General features: G+C 48.1%; 1 protein-coding gene across 1 annotated transcript; it reads left to right on the top strand.

Annotated features, from left to right (window-relative positions):
- Window positions 1–6,890: 6,890 nt before the first annotated feature.
- GATA1 (GATA binding protein 1) lies at window positions 6,891–15,089 on the top strand. Its single transcript, XM_036271487.1, has 6 exons — window positions 6,891–6,998; window positions 11,382–11,620; window positions 12,121–12,498; window positions 12,596–12,741; window positions 13,257–13,382; window positions 14,092–15,089. The coding sequence occupies exons 2-6, from the start codon at window positions 11,401–11,403 to the stop codon at window positions 14,461–14,463; spliced, it is 1,242 nt and encodes a 413-aa protein (XP_036127380.1). The 5' UTR covers window positions 6,891–6,998; window positions 11,382–11,400; the 3' UTR covers window positions 14,464–15,089.
- Window positions 15,090–20,739: the final 5,650 nt, after the last annotated feature.

Here is a 20,739-nt window from a genome sequence, read left to right as displayed (position 1 = left end):
GACTACAACTCAGTAATAAAAGGGAATAAGTTCGTAGGCTAGCACTGACCTGATATCAAAACCAGACAAAGACATAACAAGAAAAGAAAACTACAGACCAATATCTCATGAATATAAATGCCAAAATCTTTGACAAAATACTAGTAAATAGAATTCAGTAACACATACAAGAAGTAGACAGCATAACCAGGAATGCAAGATTGGTCCAAAATACGAAAATCAATCAATGCAAATACACCAAATTAATAGAATAAAGTACAAACTACATAATTTCAATAGATGCAGAAAAATGCATTTGTCAAAATTCAACACCTTTTCATGATAAAAACATTCAGTAAACTAGAAATAGAAGATAACTTCCTCAACCTGAAAAAGGGCATCTACAAAAAACCTACAGTTAACATCATACTTAATGGTGAAAAAAAACTTTCTCTCAAAGATCAGGAACAAGTCAGGGGTGTCTCCTCTCATCACTTCCATTCAACATTATACTGGAGGTTCTAATCAAGGCAATTAGGTAAGAAAAAGAAATAAAAGTCATTCATATTGGAAAAAAAGAAGTAAAACTATCTCTATTTGCAGATGACATGATTTTGTACACAGAAAATCTTAAGGAACCCACAACAAAACCATTATATATACCATATACCATATACATATACATATATACACATATGAGCTCAGCAAGGTCACAGGATATAAGATCACACAAAACTTAATCATATTTCTATACACTAGCAGTGAACAATCCAAAAAATGAAATTAAGAAAACAATTCCATTTACAATAGCATCAAAAATAATAACACAAATTTAACAAAAGGTGGGCAAGACTTGTATGCTGAAAACTATAACATTGCTGAAAGAATTTAAAGAAGACCTAAATAAATAGACAGATATCACATGTTTACAGATAAAAAACTTCATAGTGTTAAGGTGACAATACTTCCCAAATTAATCTACAAATTTCATGCAATCCCTATCAGAATCCCATCTTGTTTCTTTGCAGAAATTGACAAGCGAATCCTAAAATTCATGTGGAAATGCCAGGGACCCAGAATGGCTACAACAATCTTGAAAAAAAAAAAAAAAAGCACCGTACTAGCCTGTGTGGCTCAGTTGCTTAGGCGTCATCCTATGCATGGAAAGGTTGCGGGTTTGATTCCCAGTAGGAGGTGTGCAGGAGATAACCAATCCAAGTTTTGCTCTCATGTTGATGTTTTTCTCTCTCTTCCTCTCGTTTCTTCTCTAAAAATCAATTTTTAAAAATTTTTAAAGAAAAAGAAAAACACAGTTGGAGGATTAACACTTCCCACTTTAAAAACTTACTATAGCCCTGGCCAGTTTTGCTCAGTGGTTAGAGCGTCGGCCTGAGGTCCACAGAGACCCGGGTTCGGTTCCCGCTAAGGGCATGTACCTCGGTTGCAGTTTGTCCCCGGCCCTGGTTGGGTCGTGAGGGAGGCAACCACTAGATGTGTCCCTTTCGCATCGATGTTTCTCCCTCTCTCTCTCCCTCCTGCTCTATCTGAACAACAAAATGGGGGGGAAAATGTCCTTGGGTGAGGATAAAAAAATAAAAACTTACTACAGTCCTGGCCAGTTTTGCTCAGTGGTTAGAGCATCGGCCCACGGACTGGAGAGTCTGGGTTCGGTTCCCGCTAAGGGCATGTACCTCGGTTTCAGTTTGTCCCCAGCTCCGATTGGGGTTGTGTGGGTGGCAGCCAGTCGATGTGTCTCTCTCATGTAGATGTTTCTCTCTCTCTCTCTTTCTTTCTCTCTCTCTCCCCCCTCTCTCCCTCCTGCTCTATCTGAAGATAAATGCAAAAATGTCCTCGGGTGAGGATAAAAAATAAAAATAAAAACTTACTACACAGCTACAGTAATCAAGAGTGTGTGGTACTGGCATAAAAATAGACATATATATCAATGGAATAGAATCAAGAGTTCAGAAATAATACATAATGGGCAACTGATTTTTGGCAAGTGTGTCAAGACAAGTCAATGGAGAAAGAATAATCTTTTCAACAAATGGTGCTGGGACAGCTGGATATCCACATGCAAAAGAATGAAATTGACCCTCCACTTTATACCAGATACAAAAATGAAATAAAAAGGAATCAAAGACCTAAATGTAAGAGCTAAAACTACAAAAACTAGAAAACTTTTGGAAGAAAACATGGGCATAAATCTTCGTGACCTTGCTTTAGGCAATGGTTTCTTAAATATGACACCTAAAGCATAAGCAACCAAAGAAAAAATAAACTGAACTTCATCAAAACTAAAAACTTTTGTGCTTCAAAAGTCACTCTCAAAAAAATGAAAAGACAACCCACAAATTGAAGAAAATATTTGCAAATCATGTATCTATAAGAGCCTAGCATCCAGAATATATAAAGAACTCTTATAATTCAACAATAAAAAGACAAATAACCCAATTAAAATGAGCAAAGAATTTGAATAGACATTTCTCTAAAGAAGATGTGTAAATGGTCAATAAGCACATGAAAAAAGTGCTCAACATCATAAGTCATGAAGAAAATGCAAATCAAAACCACAGGATACTACATCACACCTGCCAAGATGGCTAGAACAAAAAAGCAGGACAATATCAGGTGTTGGAAAGGATATACATAAATTGGAACCCTCCTACAGCTGCTGTGGAGAACACTTTTGTAGTTCCTCAAAAAGTTAAACAGAATTACCATAAGGCCCTGCAACTCTACTCCTCATATGTATAATTCCATTATATGAAATGTCCAGAACATGCAAATCCATGAGACAGAAGTTAGATTAGTGGCTGTCAGAAGCTTGGGGGAAGCAAAAATGGAATGGGAAATAACCTCTAATTGGTACCCGGCTTCTTTTGGGAGTGATGACAATGTTCTAGAATTAGATAGTGTTGATAATTGCACAACTGTGTGAATAGACTATCACTGAAATGTATACTTTAAATGAGTAAATTTTATGGTATGTGAATTACATCTTAATAAAAAAAGAATGAACTATTGATACACACAACAGTCTGGATGAATGTCACAGCCATTATGCTGTATGAAGCACATACTGTATGATTCCATTTATACGAAGTTCGAAAACAAGCCCAAAACCCCAGTATCATATGTTGTTTATTCATATGTACTAGTGGAATAAAAAGTCATGAGGAAGATAAATACCAAACTCAAGGCGTGGAAGGAGAAAGGGAGATGAAATTGGTGCAAGGACTTCAACTGGATCTGTAATATTATTTCTTTTTAAAAGTATCTGAAGTATGCCCTGGCCGGTGTTGTTCAGTGGTTAGAGCATCAGCTTGCACACCGAAGTGTTTTCGGTTCAATTCCTGGTCAAGGGCGCGTACCTGAGTTGCAGGTTCGATTCCCGGCCCCTGTTGGGGCATGTATGGGAGCCAACCAATCTATGTGTCTCTCTCACATTCTCTCTCTCTCTCTCGCTCTCCCTTTCCCTTCCACTCTCTCTAAAAATCAATGGAAAAAAATATCCTCAGGTGAGGATTTTTTTTAAAGTATCTGAAGTAAACAAGGTGGGGTTCTGTCCCCATCCTGCTGGACTCCGCAATCTGGGAGAGGCATAAATAGTCCAAACGCCATGGACTGGCACCAAGCTCCAGAACCCCAGAAGATGCCAGAAGAGAAGGAACCAGTCAGGGAAGACTTCAAGGAAGGGAGGACATTGGGGCTGAGTCTCAAATGGAGGTCTGACAAAGAAGACACTTGGCTGGGACACTCCACCCCCACCCTCACCCCTACCTCCCGCCCTCGTGGGTCTCCCCCAAAGCCTGGCCTGGCCCCACTGATTCCCTTATCTGCCCACTCCCAGCTGCCTCCCTGCTGGCTGAATTGTAGCCGCAGACTTCTGGGCCTGTGCCCCCTCCACAGGGATGGGGGAGGGAATAGGGTGAGGCCTAGCCTCAGAGCCCTAGGGTTTCTGGCTCTTGACAGAGGCAGGGCTCTGAGGCCTCCACTCCCCACCCTTCACTTCCCTTCCTGAGCCCTTTCTCCCTCCAGAAATGGGCCATGAGTCTAGTGGCCAAACCCTTGTGTGAGACATGCATCCAGTCTGCCTTTTCCCAGGAGGACAGTTTTTCCCTACCTTTCCGCCTACACTGCAACTGCTGTTTCTAATAATACTAACATTGAGGACAGTTACCTTTACAGAACTCACCATTTATGGTGTGCCAGGCAGGTCCTGTGTTGAGTGGCATCTCAACAACATTTGATGTGGGCTCTATAATTGTACCTATTTTCCAGGTGAAGGAATTGGGTTCAGAGGGTGGCTTGCCCAGGAATCATGCAGAAAATCAGTGTCGGAGCTGAGACAAGGACCCAGGGCCTTGGACGAACATCTTTATTTCTCTGTACCTACTCCCAGGCTGGAAGATGGGGGAACTATATGCACTCCCACCACAAGGACCTGGTGCGAATGGAATAGAATTCTGCATGGAAAGCGCTTAGCACAGTGCCTGGGTAGCTTGGCAATCATTGTTGCTGTTGTTATTATTATTGTATTAGTGCTAAGAAAAGTATCCAAGTCAGTATTATCAACATTATTGTTGGTGATAGAATTAGGATGAATAATAATTATTAGTTTTAGAAACAGTACTGGTATTAACAACAGCATTATTGTTAGATTGGAATTATCATTAGTATTACTATCATTATTAAAATTAGTACTAGTGATAGTATCAATATTAGAATTAATATTAATATTAGTAATTAGAATTGATATTGGTGTCAGCATATTATTAGTATCAGTATTAGAATTAGAAGTAGTTCTAGTAAAAACGGTTCAAGTACTATCCCTCATATACAGTAGGTACTCAATAAATAAGTAAGAATACTTAACAGTTATTGAGATTTGAGATTCAAGTGAGTTAAAATTACTTAATAGATTAAAGCAAGTTGAGTGGCCCCTTCACCCTACAGAGTAGCCACTATTATTACCCCATCCTTACAGATGAAGAGCTGAGGTCCAGAGCAGGTAGCAACTTGCCCAAGGCCATATGGCCAGTCAGTGGTAGGGAGGTCTATAAATGAGGGTGGGCTGGCTCCAGAGTGGATATCCTGAAACCATCTTCAGTTAGGTCATTGGGTTTTTTTCTTCCTTCTTACCAATAAGGATTCAGCATGGGTGTGACACATAGTAGTAGCTCAATAAATTAGAAGTTGTGGCCTTGCTCTTTCCTTCTCAAAATCCCCATTTTGCATGAGGGTACCAAGGCCAGAGAGAGAGACAAGATGAAGAAGGGAAACTCCCTCAGGGGTGGTCACATGGGTGATCAGACCCCACTGACCCAGGGCTCCATCCTTCCCCTCTGCCCTCAGTGGGTCTTGGTCTCCCCATCTGTAGAATGGGTGGTCAGGAGAGCACCCTGTCTCATGGAGTTCTGGGGTGGTGACTGAGTAACCTTACCCCCTTCCCTATGGGGATCCAAGTTGGGCACCTACTTTGTGCACTGTGTGCACGTGTCCAATAATTTCATACAGAGAAAGTGCTCAGAACAGGCCAGGCATGGGTCTATGACAGCATGAGACACTGATTGTTGTCATTGTTGTTACTATTTGGGGGAAGTAGGATAGGGCAAGAAGGTGGGGACTGAGATGCAGAGGCCCAACAACTCTCTGAGGGTCGCTCTCAGCAGATTAAGGGCAGAGTCACAGGCTACATGAGTCCACGTCAATCCACATTCCCCTGTCCCACCAACCCCAGCACCACCTGCCCAGGGTGTACCCAGGCTGCCACGTGGGGTCTCATGGACTTCCTCTCAGACTTTCTGTCTCTGATTATCTTTCTGTCTCTGTCCCCTTCTCTACAGCTTCGGCTTTGTCTCCCTTCTGTTTCTCTACCTGTGTCATTGGCCTCTGTCATTTTCAGGCTTTATCTTTCCCTTCTCTGTTTCTGTCTCTCTCTCTCGCATTCTCTCTGCCTATCTGTCTGTCTTTAACTGTCTCTGGCCCTCTCTGTGTATCTCTCCCCCTCTCTCGGTCTTTCTTTCTGTGCCCTCTGTCTCCTTCCAGCTCTGTGTTTCTTTCTGTTTATCTCTCAGTGTCTCCTGATTTCCATCTCTGTCTCTGTCTCACTCTTCTCTGTCCCTTCAATTCTCCCTCCCTTCCCCCACTCTATCCCACTCCTCAAGGACCCGTAGAGGAACCAACCCCTGGTCCCACCTGTTTCCCGCCGCCAGAGCACCATGGCGGGTAAGAAGTTGAGGCCGCTGTCCCTGGGTGCCCCCCAGCCCCGCCCCCCATCCTAAGACAGCCTGTTACCGCGAAGCCAACAGCCACCGTGGCCTCCATCTGATAAGACTTATCTGCTGCCCCAAGACAGGCCAGAGCTGGCGTAAGCCCCAGTGGGGTACTGAGTGAGTATGCCCCCGCCTCCCACCAGCCCTGGCCTGGCGCCCCAGCTGGGTCTGGGTCGTCAAGATGTCCCATGGGCTCTGGTTTAAATCCCACTGAACCTCTGTGAGCCTCATTCTTCTCGCCTGCAAAATGGGTATAGTCATACCCCTCCTTTCCCTATGGCCAGGAAGACTTACATACATAAGTGCCCAGCCCACACCTGGCCCAGCACACAATAGAGGCTTTACAAACAGTCAGTGAAAAACCCAGAAGAGTCCTGTAACCATATCTGCTACTTTTGTTTTATCTTGGCTTCAGCCCATATTGTTTGGTTGGACACTGAAGTCCATGGGATCCCAAGTCAAACAGGGTCCAAGAATCCATGGGGTGAGCAGGTGGGATGGAGAAAGGCCCCCACTGCCCAAGAGGTGCCCCATCAGCAGGGGGCCCGCCTCCTCCCCTGGTCTGTCCCACCCACTGGTGCATCAGCCACTCCCTGGGGAGGAGGGAGGAGGGAGAGGGGAGGGAGGGAGGGAAGGAGGAAGGGAGCCTCAAAGGCCAAGGCCAGGCAGGACACCCCCTGGGATCACACTGAGCTCGCCACATCCCCAAAGCAGCTGAACCCTCTGCACCAACCAGCCCAGGTCAGTCTCAGCCCCCCAAGAGTCCCCAGCAAGGCAAACTCCGGGCTTGCTGCTTTTTACCTCAAGGCTACTCCCCCAGCCTGCTTCAGGTTCCCCAATCTACTGCTGGCCCCCAAAGTGTTTAGCACCTCTGAATCCCTTGACAGCTCCTCCAGACCACCTCTGTCTTTCCAACCCCCATCCCTACCCCTCTCTCTGCCCTGACTCCCATCTATACCTTTCAAAATATCTATGTTACCCTGATCCCTTAACGCTCCCCATACCCCATCTCTGCCCCCTAAAACATACCTTTATCTCCCAAATCCTACTTCTGCCCTCTGACTTTCACTTACCTGAACTTGTCTCTGTCTCCAGATTCTCCCCCAAAACTCACTTCCCTGCCCCGACTACTTCTGCTCCCCAAGCCCTATCTGCTCTACAACATCCTTGCCTCTGCCCTAATCTCTCCCTTTGACCCCCAGACCTATCTCTGGCCTGTCAAACCTTAGCTCCATCCTCTTACTCCCATCTCTGCCTCTCAAACCTTGTATTTGTTCCCTGTGACTTCTCTCTGATCCCCCCAAATCATTTCTCTTCCCCAACCCCTTGCCTACTCATAAAAATGTCTTTGCAATCCCAAACACCAAGTCTACTCCTCCAAATTTGTACTGTCACATAAATTCTTGTGTTTGCCTTCCCTAAACCCCATCTCAGCCCCTAAAATGTCTCTGTCTGCCATATCTCTCTGGCCCCAAATCTTTCTCTACTCCAATTCTATCTCAGTTCTGAAACTCCTCCTGTGCTCCCATAACCCATCTCTAATCATCAGACACATTTCTGCTTGTCCAAACCCATTTTTGGCCCCTAAACTTCATATCCGCTCCATAACCCTTATCCGCTTCATAACCCTTGGGCCCTCAAACTTTTCCATGGTCCTCAGAATCCATCTCTGACCCCTAAAACTACATGTCTAATTTCTCAACTTTATCTGATTCTCAAACTTCACCCCGATCCTCAACTTTGTCTCTGCTTTCCCAACCTATTTCTCATCCCAAAATGTGACTTTTTAAGGTTGTCCCTGCTCCTCAAACCCCATATCTGCTTTCTTAAACCCCATAGCTATACCCCATACCTCTGACTCCTCAACCTCTATCTGACCCTCAAACCCTGCCAAACGCATCTGCCCTCAGACCCCATCTCTGTTCCCTTTAGTTCTGAGGGACCCTCCCTGAGGGCTAGAATAGGGACGTTACCTGGGGTGAGGGGCTGGGCGAGGGAGAGTTGAGGGTGCCGGCCTGCTGCCTGCTGCCCGCTGCCCGTTGGGGCAGCACTTACTCTAGTGGGGCAGCTGATAAGGAGCTTTCATATCCCCCAGCCTTGAGATAAACTTTATCTCTGTCTGGAGAGTGATAACTGGGCGGGGGTGGGGGGGCTGGGCCCCTGCCATGAGAGGGGTGGGCAGCTCTAGACCCACCAAGGTGTCAGGTGCAGGGGGGCAGGGGGCTAGAGAGAGATTATAGGGGGGTGAGGATGAGGGGATAAAGGAAGAGTGGTAATATAAACAAAAGGCAAGAGACACACAGGGAGACAGAGAGAGAATGGAGGGAAAAACAAAGAGAGATGGGAAGGGAAAAAAAAATAGAGAAAAGCCCCGCCGGTGTGGCTCACTGGTTGAGCATTGACCCATGTACCAAGAGGCTCGATTCCCAGTTAGGGCACCTGCCCAGGTTGTGGGCCAAATCCTCAGTGGGGGGCATGCAGGAGGCAGCCAATCGATGTTCTCTCTCATCGATGTTTCTATCTCTCTCCCTCTCCCTTCCTTTCCTCTCTCTCTAAAATCAATAAAGAAAAAAATATTTAAAGAAAAGAAATAGAGAAAAAGAACAAGAGACAGAGACATGTAGAGAGAGCAACAGAGAGAAACTCAGAAAGAATAAGAGAGACAGCAGGAGAGCAGGGCACCCAGGAACAGAGAGAGAGAGAGAGAGAGAGAGAGAGATTCACAAATAGAATAATGGAAAGACACAGAGGAAAGAGATGGAGACTGAAATGCGGAGGCAAGACGCCTTCCCTGGGGATAGACCCTGGGCCTAGGTTGGTTGTGGGCGCATCCACAGGGCCATCTTTTCCCCAGCATAACACCCAACCTTGGGCCCAACACAGCCTGTCCACACAATGGGTCACATTGGCAGGGGGTTTGAAGGGGGCCTTCCATTCTATCTCCATCACTCCATCATACAGACAGGGAAACTGAGGCTTTCGGGTTCACAAAGTGCAAGTCAGAGTCAGGGATAGGTTTCCTGGATCCTCATCTGGGGCTGTGTGCAGTGGGGTGCGGTCAGGAATGTGGGGATAGTAAAACAGACATGGAAATTAGGCCAGGGGGCCCAGAGAGAAAGAAAGCAGGAAGAAACAAGCAAGTAGGAAGAGACAGAGTGAGAGAAATGTAGATATGAGTGGAGAGGGAGAGAGAAGAGAAACAGAAAAAGATATAAAGAGAGCTAAGAGGAGAAACAAACAAACAAACAAAAAGATAAAAAGACACAGATAGGCCTGGCCCCTGGCAAGTGTGGCTCAGTTGGTTGAGCATTGTCCCATGCACTAGTCGCTGGTTTGATTCCCAACCGATGTCTCTCTCTCACATCAATGTTTCTCTCTCTCTCACATCAATGTTTCTCTCTCTCTGTCTCTCTCTGTCTCTCTCTCTCTCTCTCCCCTCCCTCCCTCCTCTCTGTCTCCCAAATCAATAAAAACAGAAAGAGATAAAGATGGAAACAATCATAGAGACATGGAAAAACAGAGAAAGGGAGGGAAAAACATTAGACTTTTATGAAACTACACCGATAGAGCAATATATATCATGGTAGCATAGAAAAATGTCAGAGAAAGACCCAGGGAGACAGAGATACACACAGGGAATTGTGGCAGCAAAGGGGCATAGACCAAGCTGCCATCTCAGAGGTCTTAGCTTAGCCTTGTCATCACCTCCTATCTGGAAAATGGGGAAACTGAGGCCTGGGGATGGTAGGGACTGAAGGAACCAGAAAGCAGAACTATGGCCAGCTTCCCCAGGGGAGTGGGTATGGGTAAAGGGAACACCTCCCAGCTGGCCCCCTTCTCAGAGGAAGCCAGTGGCCTTGGGGTGATTTCAAAAGTTGGGCGGGGATGGCAGAGATAAGCAGTGGGGGGTACTGACCCCCCCATGGAGCAGGGAGGAACTCTGTCTGCAGACCCAACTGAGGTGGGGGAGGGGGAGTCAAGCCGGAAATCTTGGGGTTTCTGAGAAAGTCAGAAGGCAAGATGCAGCAGATAGAGATGAAATTGGGGAGCACAGGAGGGTAAACCCCAGGTTCCAGGGGGTGACCAAGGGGTTCATGGGACTCTAATTCTGTACCCCACTCCACCCAGACTGTTCTAGAGGGGGAGAGGAGAGAATATGGGGGCAGGAGAAGAAGAGGAAGTGGAGGGGGAGGAGGAGAAGGACAGGAGGAAAAAATGAGGAGAGGAAAAAAGAGATGAGGAGAAGGATGGAGAAAAAGGAGGGCAGGAGAGAGGAGGAAATGAGAAGGGACAGGAGGGGAAGAGAAAAGAAGAAAGGAGGAAAGAGGAGTAGAGGAGATGTAGAAAGGGGAAGAAGGAGAAAAGGTGGCTGAGGGGGGAGGAGAGGAGAGAAGAAGGAAGAGAAGAGAAGGAGGACCAGGGAGAGAGGGAGAGGAAGAGGAGGAGGGGAAGAAGAGGGGGAAGAGGAGAGAAGAAAGAAGGGAAGTTGAGTGAAAGGAGGAAAAAGAAGAGATGGGAGGGAGGGAGAGGAAAAAGAATAAACTGGAAGAGGAAGAAGAGAAAGAAAGGGAGGGAGGAAGAGGAAGGGAAGGAAGAGAAGGGGGTCAAAGAGGGAGAGGAAGAGGGAGGGAGCAGAGGAAAAACAAATGGGTCAAGAAGGGGAGGAGAATAAGCCCAGCCAGGGTGCCTCATTGGTTGAGCGTTGACCCTGCATGAAGAGGTTGCTGGTTCAATTCCCAGTCAGGGCACCTGCCCATGTTGTGGACCCAATCCCCAGTGGGGAGTAATGCAGGAGTCGGCCAATCAATGTTCTCTCTCATTGATATTTCTGTTTCTCTTCCTCTCTCTCTAAAATCAATAAAGAAAAAAAATATTTTTTAAGAAGGGGAGGAGAATGGGAAAGGAGAGGAGGATGGGGAGTGAGAAGAGAGAGAGTGGAAGACTAGGGAGAGATGAGGGAGGACTGGGAAGGGAGCAAAAGAGAGGAGGAGAAGAGACCTAGGGAGATGGAAAGGAGGCATATAAAGATTGAGGGGATGGAGTGGGAGGAGAGAGAAAGGAGGGAAGAGGGAGTGGAGAGGGAAGGGGAGGATTTCTGTCTGAGGACCCTTCCTGTCTTCACAGGTGGAACCTCAGAAGCCCCATGGAGTTCCCTGGCTTGGGGGCCCTGGGGACCTCTGAGCCCCTGCCCCAGTTTGTGGACCCTGCCCTGGTGTCCTCACTACCAGAGTCAGGGGTCTTCTTCCCCTCGGGTCCTGAGGGTTTGGATGCAGCAGCCTCCTCCACTGGCCCGAGCACCACCTCGGCTGCAGCTGCTGCACTGGCCTACTACAGGGATGCTGAGGCTTACAGACACTCCCCAGGTAACTCCTTTGGGTGGCTTTCCTTGCACTGGTTCCATGCATTGGGGTTGCCATGGAGACCCTTAGCTAGGGTAGAACCCCACAAGGAGGTTATCTTGAAAGTGGCTAGAAGCCTTCACATGGCTGTGTTGACCACTTCCCCTAGTTACGTCCAGACCTGTCAATGCCATGCTCATCAACCTGCCACATTGGGAAGAAGTGTTGGAAGTAGGTGGTTGAGGCCCTAGTTGTTGAGTGATCCATGGGGCCCCAAATCACAACAGTTATTCTCAAAGCCCATTTAGAAATGATTGGAGGCTACTGCAGTTGCCAGAGTGACCAGTGGGGCTCAGGATCCAGGAGTCACCCACTGGCCAGTAGCTGTTTTGGCAACCCATGACAAGGTTGGGAAGTTGGCCACTATGTTGGGGCTGTTGGGCACCACTGCACCCTGAAAGTAGGATGGCTTCAGACCGTTCTGTCCCCTTCTTTCTTCCTTCCCATACCCACCCTGACAACAGTCTTTCAGGTGTACCCATTGCTCAACTGTATGGAAGGGATCCCAGGGGGCTCACCATACACCAGCTGGGCCTATGGCAAGACTGGGCTCTACCCTCCCTCAACTGTGTGCCCCACCCGCGAGGACTCCCCTCCCCAGGCCTCAGAAGATCCGGATGGGAAAGGCAGCAGCAGTTTCCTGGAGACCTTAAAGACAGAGCGACTGAGTCCAGACCTCTTGACCCTGGGGCCTGCACTGCCTTCATCAATTCCTGTCCCCAGCAGTGCCTATGGGGGCGCTGACTTTCCCAGTAACTTCTTTTCTCCCACCGGAAGCCCCCTCAATCCAGCGGCCTATTCCTCCCCCAAGCTTCGTGGAACTCTGCCCCTGGCCACCTGTGGTGAGATTCCCAAAAAGGGGCAGGGAGGTTGGGGGGGGGCATCTAAGGCAAAGTTGGGTTGAGCCTGGCTTCCTTTTCCCTCTGTCCACCTTGCCAGAGGCCAGGGAGTGTGTGAACTGCGGAGCAACAGCCACTCCGCTGTGGCGGCGGGACAGGACAGGCCACTACCTGTGCAACGCCTGTGGCCTTTATCACAAGATGAATGGGCAAAACAGGCCCCTCATCCGGCCCAAGAAGCGCCTGGTAAGACCCCAGGCCTGATTCCCCTTACCCAGGTACTGCTGTTCTCACCCCATGCAGGGGTCCCTGTCCTCACACTGTACAAGAACCCACATCCCCATCCCTTCCCCATCCATACAGGAACCCAGCTTTGTCCAAGAGTGCCTATCCTCAACCTACTCTCACAGGCTGCAAGGAGGAGGCCCGTCCACTCCCTGCACAGCAGTTTTCATTTGGCTACACATTGGGATCACCTTGGGACCTTCCCTAGATGTACTGATTTAATTGTTTTGGGGTGCTGCCCGGGCATCAGGATTGTTTTTAACTCCCCAAGTGATTCCAATGTCCGCTCAAGTTGAGAACTACTGATCTAGTCCCCCCCACAATATAGAAAGCCCCAGGACTGGAGGTCATGTCCTCGCACCATAGAGAACCCACAGTCTATACCCTGTCCAGGCAGCCCTACCTTCACCCTGACCCTCAACTCTTGTGTCCTCCACCCCCCAATGCACTGATCTTCACCTTCTTGCTTCTCCCAGATTGTCAGCAAACGGGCAGGTACCCAGTGTACCAACTGCCAGACAACCACCACGACACTGTGGCGGAGAAATGCCAGTGGGGACCCTGTGTGCAATGCCTGTGGCCTCTACTACAAGCTACACCAGGTGTGCCTTGCCTCTCGGAGCCTCCTTCCTGTTCTCCCCCATCCCACAAACCTTCCCTTCCTTCTTTTTTTCCCCTATATTCTTCCTATGTCCCTTACCTCTCTTCTTCACTCCCTTCTGTACTTCTTCCTGTTATTCGCCTCCCTCCTTCTTTCCCCTCATCCCCCTCTTCTCTGCACCTTCATCTCCTCCCTGCCTTTCTTTTCCCTCCTGCTCCTGTCTCTTTCCTCCATTTCTAATCTCCTTCCTCCTCCCCTCCAGCCACCAGATAGTCCTATGGCTAGAGGCTTCCCCCAGCCTTTTCCCAGCTTAGGGCTTCACAAGCTCATGATCCCTTAGGACAACATCTGTGCCATAGCTGGGGCCTGCTCACCTAGTCCTTGACCCAATTCCCTTTTCTTTCTTTCTTTATTTATTTATTTTTTAACAGGTTTCTCCTTTTTCCCCCATTGACACCCTCCTCCCCATCCCCCCACTCCATCCCCAGCTTTGTTGTCCATGTCCATCGGTTATGCGTACATACATATAAGTTCTGTGTTCATCTCTTCCCCTCCAATCCCTCTTGTGAGGGTTTTCAGTCTGTACCCTACTTCCACGTCTCTGGGTGAATTCCCTATTCTTAAGGAGTAGGGTGGAAAGGGTATCCCTGGTAGAGACATAGAGGCAAAGGTCTGAAGTTGGGAAATACTCATGGTCTCCCTTTTGTCAGGTGAACCGACCACTGACCATGCGGAAGGATGGTATTCAGACTAGAAACCGCAAGGCATCTGGAAAAGGGAAAAAGAAACGAGGGTCGAGTCTGGGAGGTACAGGAACAGCTGAAGGACCAGCTGGTGGCTTCATGGTGGTGGCTGGGGGCAGTGGTAGTGGGAATTGTGGGGAAGTCGCCTCAGGCTTGACATTAGGCCCACCTGGTACTGCCCATCTCTACCAAGGCCTGGGCCCTGTGGTGCTATCAGGGCCTGTCAGCCACCTCATGCCTTTCCCAGGGCCCCTGTTGGGTTCACCCACAGGCTCCTTCCCCACAGGCCCCATGCCTCCCACCACCACCACCACGGTGGTGGCACCACTCAGCTCATGAGGACACAGAGCATGGCCTCAGAGCAGGGGTAGGGTCCCTCTCCTCTTGTAGCCAGCAGTCTGTACAACCCAGCCCTCTGGGCCCCAGACACCCCTTGGTCTGAACCTTCAAAGCTTTTGTAAAATAAAACCACCAAAGTCCTGAAATTGGAGGTATGAATCTGTGTGGGACTGAATAAAGAGTCATCGTAGGTGGGGTGTGGAACGGTGTCTGTGATTCTTTGATGATGATGTGAGGCTGTGTGACCCTTCATGATAGTGGATTTTGATGTGCAGTTATAACAGCGTATATGAGACCGCGTGTGACAGCATCCAGGTTGTATGATATGGCATGTGGACATGTGGATCCATACATCATGGGGGGAGACAGGCTGATTGCTCTGTGAGGTGGTAACCACGGGGGTGAGGTTGGGAGAGATGGTGTGTGTGACACCAGGTAACTGTGAGAAACAGGGCACGGGCAACTGTGTGAGAGAATGTGGAAGTAAGTGTGTAACAGGGTGTGCTGAGGAAATGTGTGAGGTTGTGCTTGTGTGGTTGTGCATCACACAGGGTGGTTTTGAGATGGTATGACAGCATGTGTACTGAGTACAGCATTTGATCAATAAACATTTTTGGAATGTTGAACAAGGACTGTGTATGATGGTGTGTGGAGACATAACAGTGTGACCATGAGGTACTACGTGTCAGGATGTCTTTGGGGGTCTGGTAAGGGCAGTACTTCTGTGCAAGTCTGTGTATGTGAGCGTATCACATATTATGTGCCATGTCACAGTGTCTCTGAGTGGCTGACAATGTGAGCAGCTCTCTGTACACTTATTTGTGGAAGTATCAATATATATAGTTTCAGTCAGTGTAAGTTAGGGACCCCCTTCCAAGGGACAGAAGACACGTCCAGGACAAAAATGGGAGGAAAAAGTGGGACTAGAATGGCAGCCAGCAAGGTCAGAAGGCCAGTCCAGGACCGTGGGGCTGTCCATGGGACCTCCTGTCACTCATCTTTTATCTCTCTCAGCCCAGCTCCGCCTGCAGCCCTGTGGGAAATGGTAGAGAAGGAGAGGGGGAGATTAGGAGGACAAAATAGCCTCTAGGGGGGATATTTAGGCCCCATAGTTGGGGTTGCTCACCACAGTGCCAACTTCCTCCCCAACACACCTACTCACCTGGGTGAATTGCTCCCCCTAAAGTGGAATTTGCTCTTCCATTGAATAAACCCTCACATAGGAGCATACACTGAGTCAGGTCACATGAGCCAGACAGGTTAAGCGGCTCTCCCAAGGCCACACAGCTGGTGGCACAGGGCTGGGCCAGGCTCCATGGCTTAGCTTCCTCAGTACCCAGAGGGTCCTAACAACAATTAGCACCATTTCCTGAGTGCTCACTGTGGTCAACAATGGCTGGAAGTTGCTTTAGTTCATGAACATCTGAAAAAAAATACTCCAAAAAAAGTACACTCATACTCATTTTGTTAATGAAAAGGTGAGGCTCAGAACTAATGAGTAACTTGCCCTGACCATGTTGAGTTTAAGGAGTGGATTGGGCCAACCCCCGCCAAAATGATTCTTGCTCACATTTATTTGGGCTGCTTTTCTCTCTTTTAAAAAATCACTCAATCTTCAATTCACTCAAATCTGGATTTGCTTTTGGACTGCTTCTCTTTATGGCTTCTCCCCTTGAGCCCCAGAGATGAGGATTGTGAAATCATATATCCTGAACATAGTATGGGCAAGCAGCTGTCCCCAACAGAACAGCATCCCTTCAGCTAGTCACCACACTAGCCCAATGCAGAATCACAGTAGTACATTCTCATTACAGGGATTGTCCCTGGGTGCTCCACAGTACCCCAGCCCTCTCAGCCTGTAGGAGCCCCTGTCCTCATCTTGAACAGAAGCCTCTTTCAGAACCTGTGCTGGAAGTGTGCCTCGAACCACCTCGTTCAGGATCCCCGGGTCCTCAACCCCTATAAAAACAGCAGCCCTAGCCTGGCACAGAAACCTAGCTCTGGAACTCTAAGGGAGCCCTTTCTCTAATTATCAACAGAAAATCCAGCCTGATCCTAGACAGGAACACCAGTCTTCACCTTGTACAGGAGACACCCCTATCCTGCCATAGCACGGGAACCTCTGCCTTACCTTGGTTAGAAATCTCTGAACCCATACTGTAAGGAAGCACCTGCACCACCCCTTATAGAAACGACTGTTCTGACCCTCTTCACGAGCCTCAATATCTCTATAGGAATCCTGCCTTGACCTTGGACAGGACACCTCTGTCCTCACACTATACTGGAGCCCTGCCGTCCGGGTAGCATTTTAAAAACACTTCACTCATAATAAAATCTAGTTCTGAACTACTGACCTGATTCTGTTTGCAGAAATCTCATCTGCAAACTCTTTAGGAACACTGGTTGAGTTCAGGAACCTTGCTTTCATTGTTGACAATGACCCCCAATGTCACTCTACACAACAATCCCTTCCTCACACCCTACCCCAGAGTCCATAGGAACCCGTGATCCAACTCTCAACGTGAACCTCAATCTTGAACTTACATAGAACATCCTTTCCTGAACCTGTGGCAGGGCACCTGTCCTGACCCTCTACTTTAAGCCCAGACTGCATCCTATACAGGCACCTACAGCCTTCCCTGGCACAGGACTCCCCTGCTCAGGGTTTCCTGTGCTCACCTTGTGTTGGTTCCATGGCCCTTGCCCTCTACAGGAAGCCTTGCCTATAACAGTGCTGGAACCTATAACCAGACTCTGAAGAAAATCTTTATCTGACTTTCAATGCAAATCCTTAACTTGACTAGTTTACAGGAATCTCTGGCCTGATCCTTTATAGGAATTCCTAACCTTGCCCTCTGGAAACACTCTCCTGACCCTGTATAGGAAGCCCTGATGCGACTCTCTCTCCAACAACCCTTGCCCTAGCCTTGTTCTGGAAGCCTTACCCTCACTTGGTATGGGAACCACTGTCCTGACTGGCTAGTGGCTACACATTAAACAGCATAGCTCTGTGGAGTCTACAGAATTCTGTAGCAGGCAATGCTATAGGCTTTTCAAACCTGTTCTCTTTCTTCCTGAGTTCACTCACTCTTCCAGACTCCCTTACAATTAGATGTGGACATGTGACAGAGTTCTGATCAATGGAGTCTGTGCAGAGTGACATACACGACTTCCAGGACTGGCCCATAAAAACCTCTTATGGAATCCTCCCTCTCTCTTTCCCCACCTACCAGCTGAATAGTGAGAACTCCAAGGACTCAGAAAAGAGCAGAGCCACAAAATGGAAGTTGCCTGGGTCCATGAATAACAAGTAGTAAATATTCACACTGGATTTTGTATGAGCAAGAATACACATTTATTTGTTAAGTCCCTGAAATTCTGGGTTTGTTCGTTACAACAGCTAGCCTAATTTAGCTCTATTAATAATAATATTTTGGCCCGGCTGGTGTGGCTCAGTGATTGAGCATCGACCCATGCACCAAGAGGTCGCCGGTTCGATTCCCAGTCAGGGCACATGCCCAGGTTGTGGGCCAAATCCCCAGTGGGGGGCATGCAGGAGGCGGCCAACCGATGTTCACTCTCATTGATGTTTCTCTCTCTCTTTCCCTCTCCCTTCTTCTCTCTCTAAAATCAATAAAAGAAAAAAAATTTTTTTAAATCTTTTGACTGAATCTGGACATGAATAAAGATCCTGTCTATATAAACACAGCTCTGAACCTGTACAGAAACATCTGTATTGAGCCTGAACTGGACCACCTGATCTCTTTGTAGGAACCTGTCATAATGCAGTCTAAGAATCCCTATCCTGAACTTTATGGGAACCCCTAGTCTGGAGCTCTTTAAAAACAATCGTCTTGGCCTGTATACAAACCCCTGCTTGGTTCAGTGGAAAAACAACACTATAGAAACTATAGGAATCCCTATCCTCACTCTGTACAGGGACATTTGCTTGACCCAGTAGAAAAACACCAGAAGTGCCGGGACCCTGTCCATGAATATTCCTCACACTTCACACAAAAGGAATACCTCTCCTCAGGAAGCATGGAACTTCTGCACTTATCCTGTAAAAGGATACCAGCCAGATAAAGGAAACCAAAGACTGACACTCTATTGCAGGGATCAGCAAACTATGGCCTCCAGGCCAAAACCAGGCTGCAGCTAGTTTTTACATTTTTAGCTTTTTTTTTTTCTCCTCACCCAAGGACATGTTTCCATTTTTTTGTTCAGATAGAGTGGGCGAGAGAGAGAGGAAGAGAGAGAAACATTGACTGAAAGGGATACATCGAGTGGCTGCGACCCGCACGACCCAACCAGGGCCGGGGACAAATTGCAACCGAGGTACATGCCCCTCGCGGGAACTGAACCCGGGTCTCTCAGGACCGCAGACCCATGTTGTAACTGCTGAGCCAAACCGGCCAGGGCTAGTTTTTACATTTTTAAAGGGAAAGAAAGAAAGAAGAATATACCAGAGGCTATATGTGGCCTACGAAGCCTAAAATATTTACTATCTAGTCCTTCATAGAAAAAGTTTCCCACCTTGGCCAGTTTGGCTCAGCGGTTAGAGCGTCGGCCTGCAGTCCAGAGAGAGCCAGGTTCAGTTCCCGCTAGGGGCATGTACCTCGGTTGCAGTTTGTCCCTGGCCCTGGTTGGGTCCCTTTCACGTCGATGTTTCTCTCTCTCTCTCTCTCCCTCCTACGCTATCTGAACAAAAAAATAGAAAAATGTCCTCGGTGAGGATTAAAAAAAAAAAGAAGTTTCCCAACCTCTGTTCTCTTCTGACTATACAGAAAAGTGGGCCTTGACCCTTACAAGACTCCCTACTCTATTACTTTGCTCTATTACTTTGCAAGCATCACAACTCCAGACAGTGTGTATCACTGTGTTTTCTTTGGTGTATGTGGAGGTTTAAAGGTCTTAGGGCTGTGACGCTCTTCCACTGGGACAAGACTTATTCAGGCAGGAAAAGAGTGGAAGGGAAGAGAAGGCGGAAACTAGGGTTTCCAAGAGGGTCAGAGGGCCAGGCTAGTGGGTGGTGGGGCTGTCAATCTGTTTGTTAGTCAGCGATGCTGAACCCCAGACCGCTTATCTTTCCGGCCCCAGCCTACAGCCCAGTAGGAAATGGTGAAGAATGAGAAAGGGAGATTAGGAGGACAAACCCGCCTCCTGCGGGGCTATTTAGACCTGGGGTGGGAGAGAATTGTCTCCTTCCCCCACCCCCACCTTCACCCCTATTCCGCAAGGGAGCAACTCCCCCACTGCCTCCATGCACATACTTGGAAGCAGAGGTTACTAGGTGAAGGATGACAGGGAGAGCTGCTGCTCAAGAAAAACTCCCCTCCCCAGTACATTCTGGCCTGGGCACTATTTTATCACAATTTTCCAGATGAGGAAACTGAAGCATGGATATGTTCAGTAACTTGTCCAAGGTCACATGGCTAAGTCATGTAACCTCAGTTTCCTTATCTGCAAAGCAGCCTTAATAATGGGAACTACCTCACAGAATTGTGGCTTACAACAATGCCTGACATATAATATTTGCTATCATTACAGTTATTCCCCCCTCCCCTTTTTGGTACATGCCCCTAGTGGGAACCGAACCCGAGACTCTGGTCCGCAGGCCGACGCTCCAACCGCTCCAACTGTTGAGCCAAACCGGCCAGGGCTATTTGCCCCTATTAAGACTCCTTCCGCCCCACCATCCATTTCCACAGCAAAATATTAGTGACACTGAGTGAGTGCTTCCTGTGTACCACCTTGTATACAGCAAGAGCAGAGCAGACTTTTTGGACAACTTTTGACAACCCAATGTGAAGTCTCTGTCAGTCATGACAGCTATGTCAAGTGGCAATATGCCCAAGACTGAGGTAATGGGGTGTAATGGAATGCCCTTGGGATGGGACCGCAAAACTGCAAGTCTGAACTCTCTGATAAGGACTCCATCTCCACACCGATATGAGTGGGACCGCCGCCCATTGCGGGCTATAAGAACCCAAAGCTTCGACCTTTCCGCGCACCAGCTTGGCTGTACCACGGGTCACGCTAGGAGCCCAACAGGACTTCCACCCCCCCAGATGCGTGCAGCCACTGTAGCCGCCTGGCTTGATACCAACGTACGCCTCTCTATCTGTGGAGGCCGCCAGGGATTGGGGCTTCGTCGGGCTTGCTCTGCTGCACTATTGCTTAAGCTCCCCCCTTCTGCGTGTAACCTGCTTAGTGTAAACCTACTGGCTTATTTATTGGGGAGCCCAATAAACCGAAACCTGGCATTATGTAAAG

This window comes from Molossus molossus, unplaced genomic scaffold, assembly GCF_014108415.1.
Source record: "Molossus molossus isolate mMolMol1 unplaced genomic scaffold, mMolMol1.p scaffold_m16_p_2, whole genome shotgun sequence".
Classification (NCBI taxonomy): Eukaryota; Metazoa; Chordata; class Mammalia; order Chiroptera; family Molossidae; genus Molossus; species Molossus molossus.
Note: the sequence above shows the minus strand (reverse complement) of the source record. Positions and strands in the feature narration are given on the sequence as shown.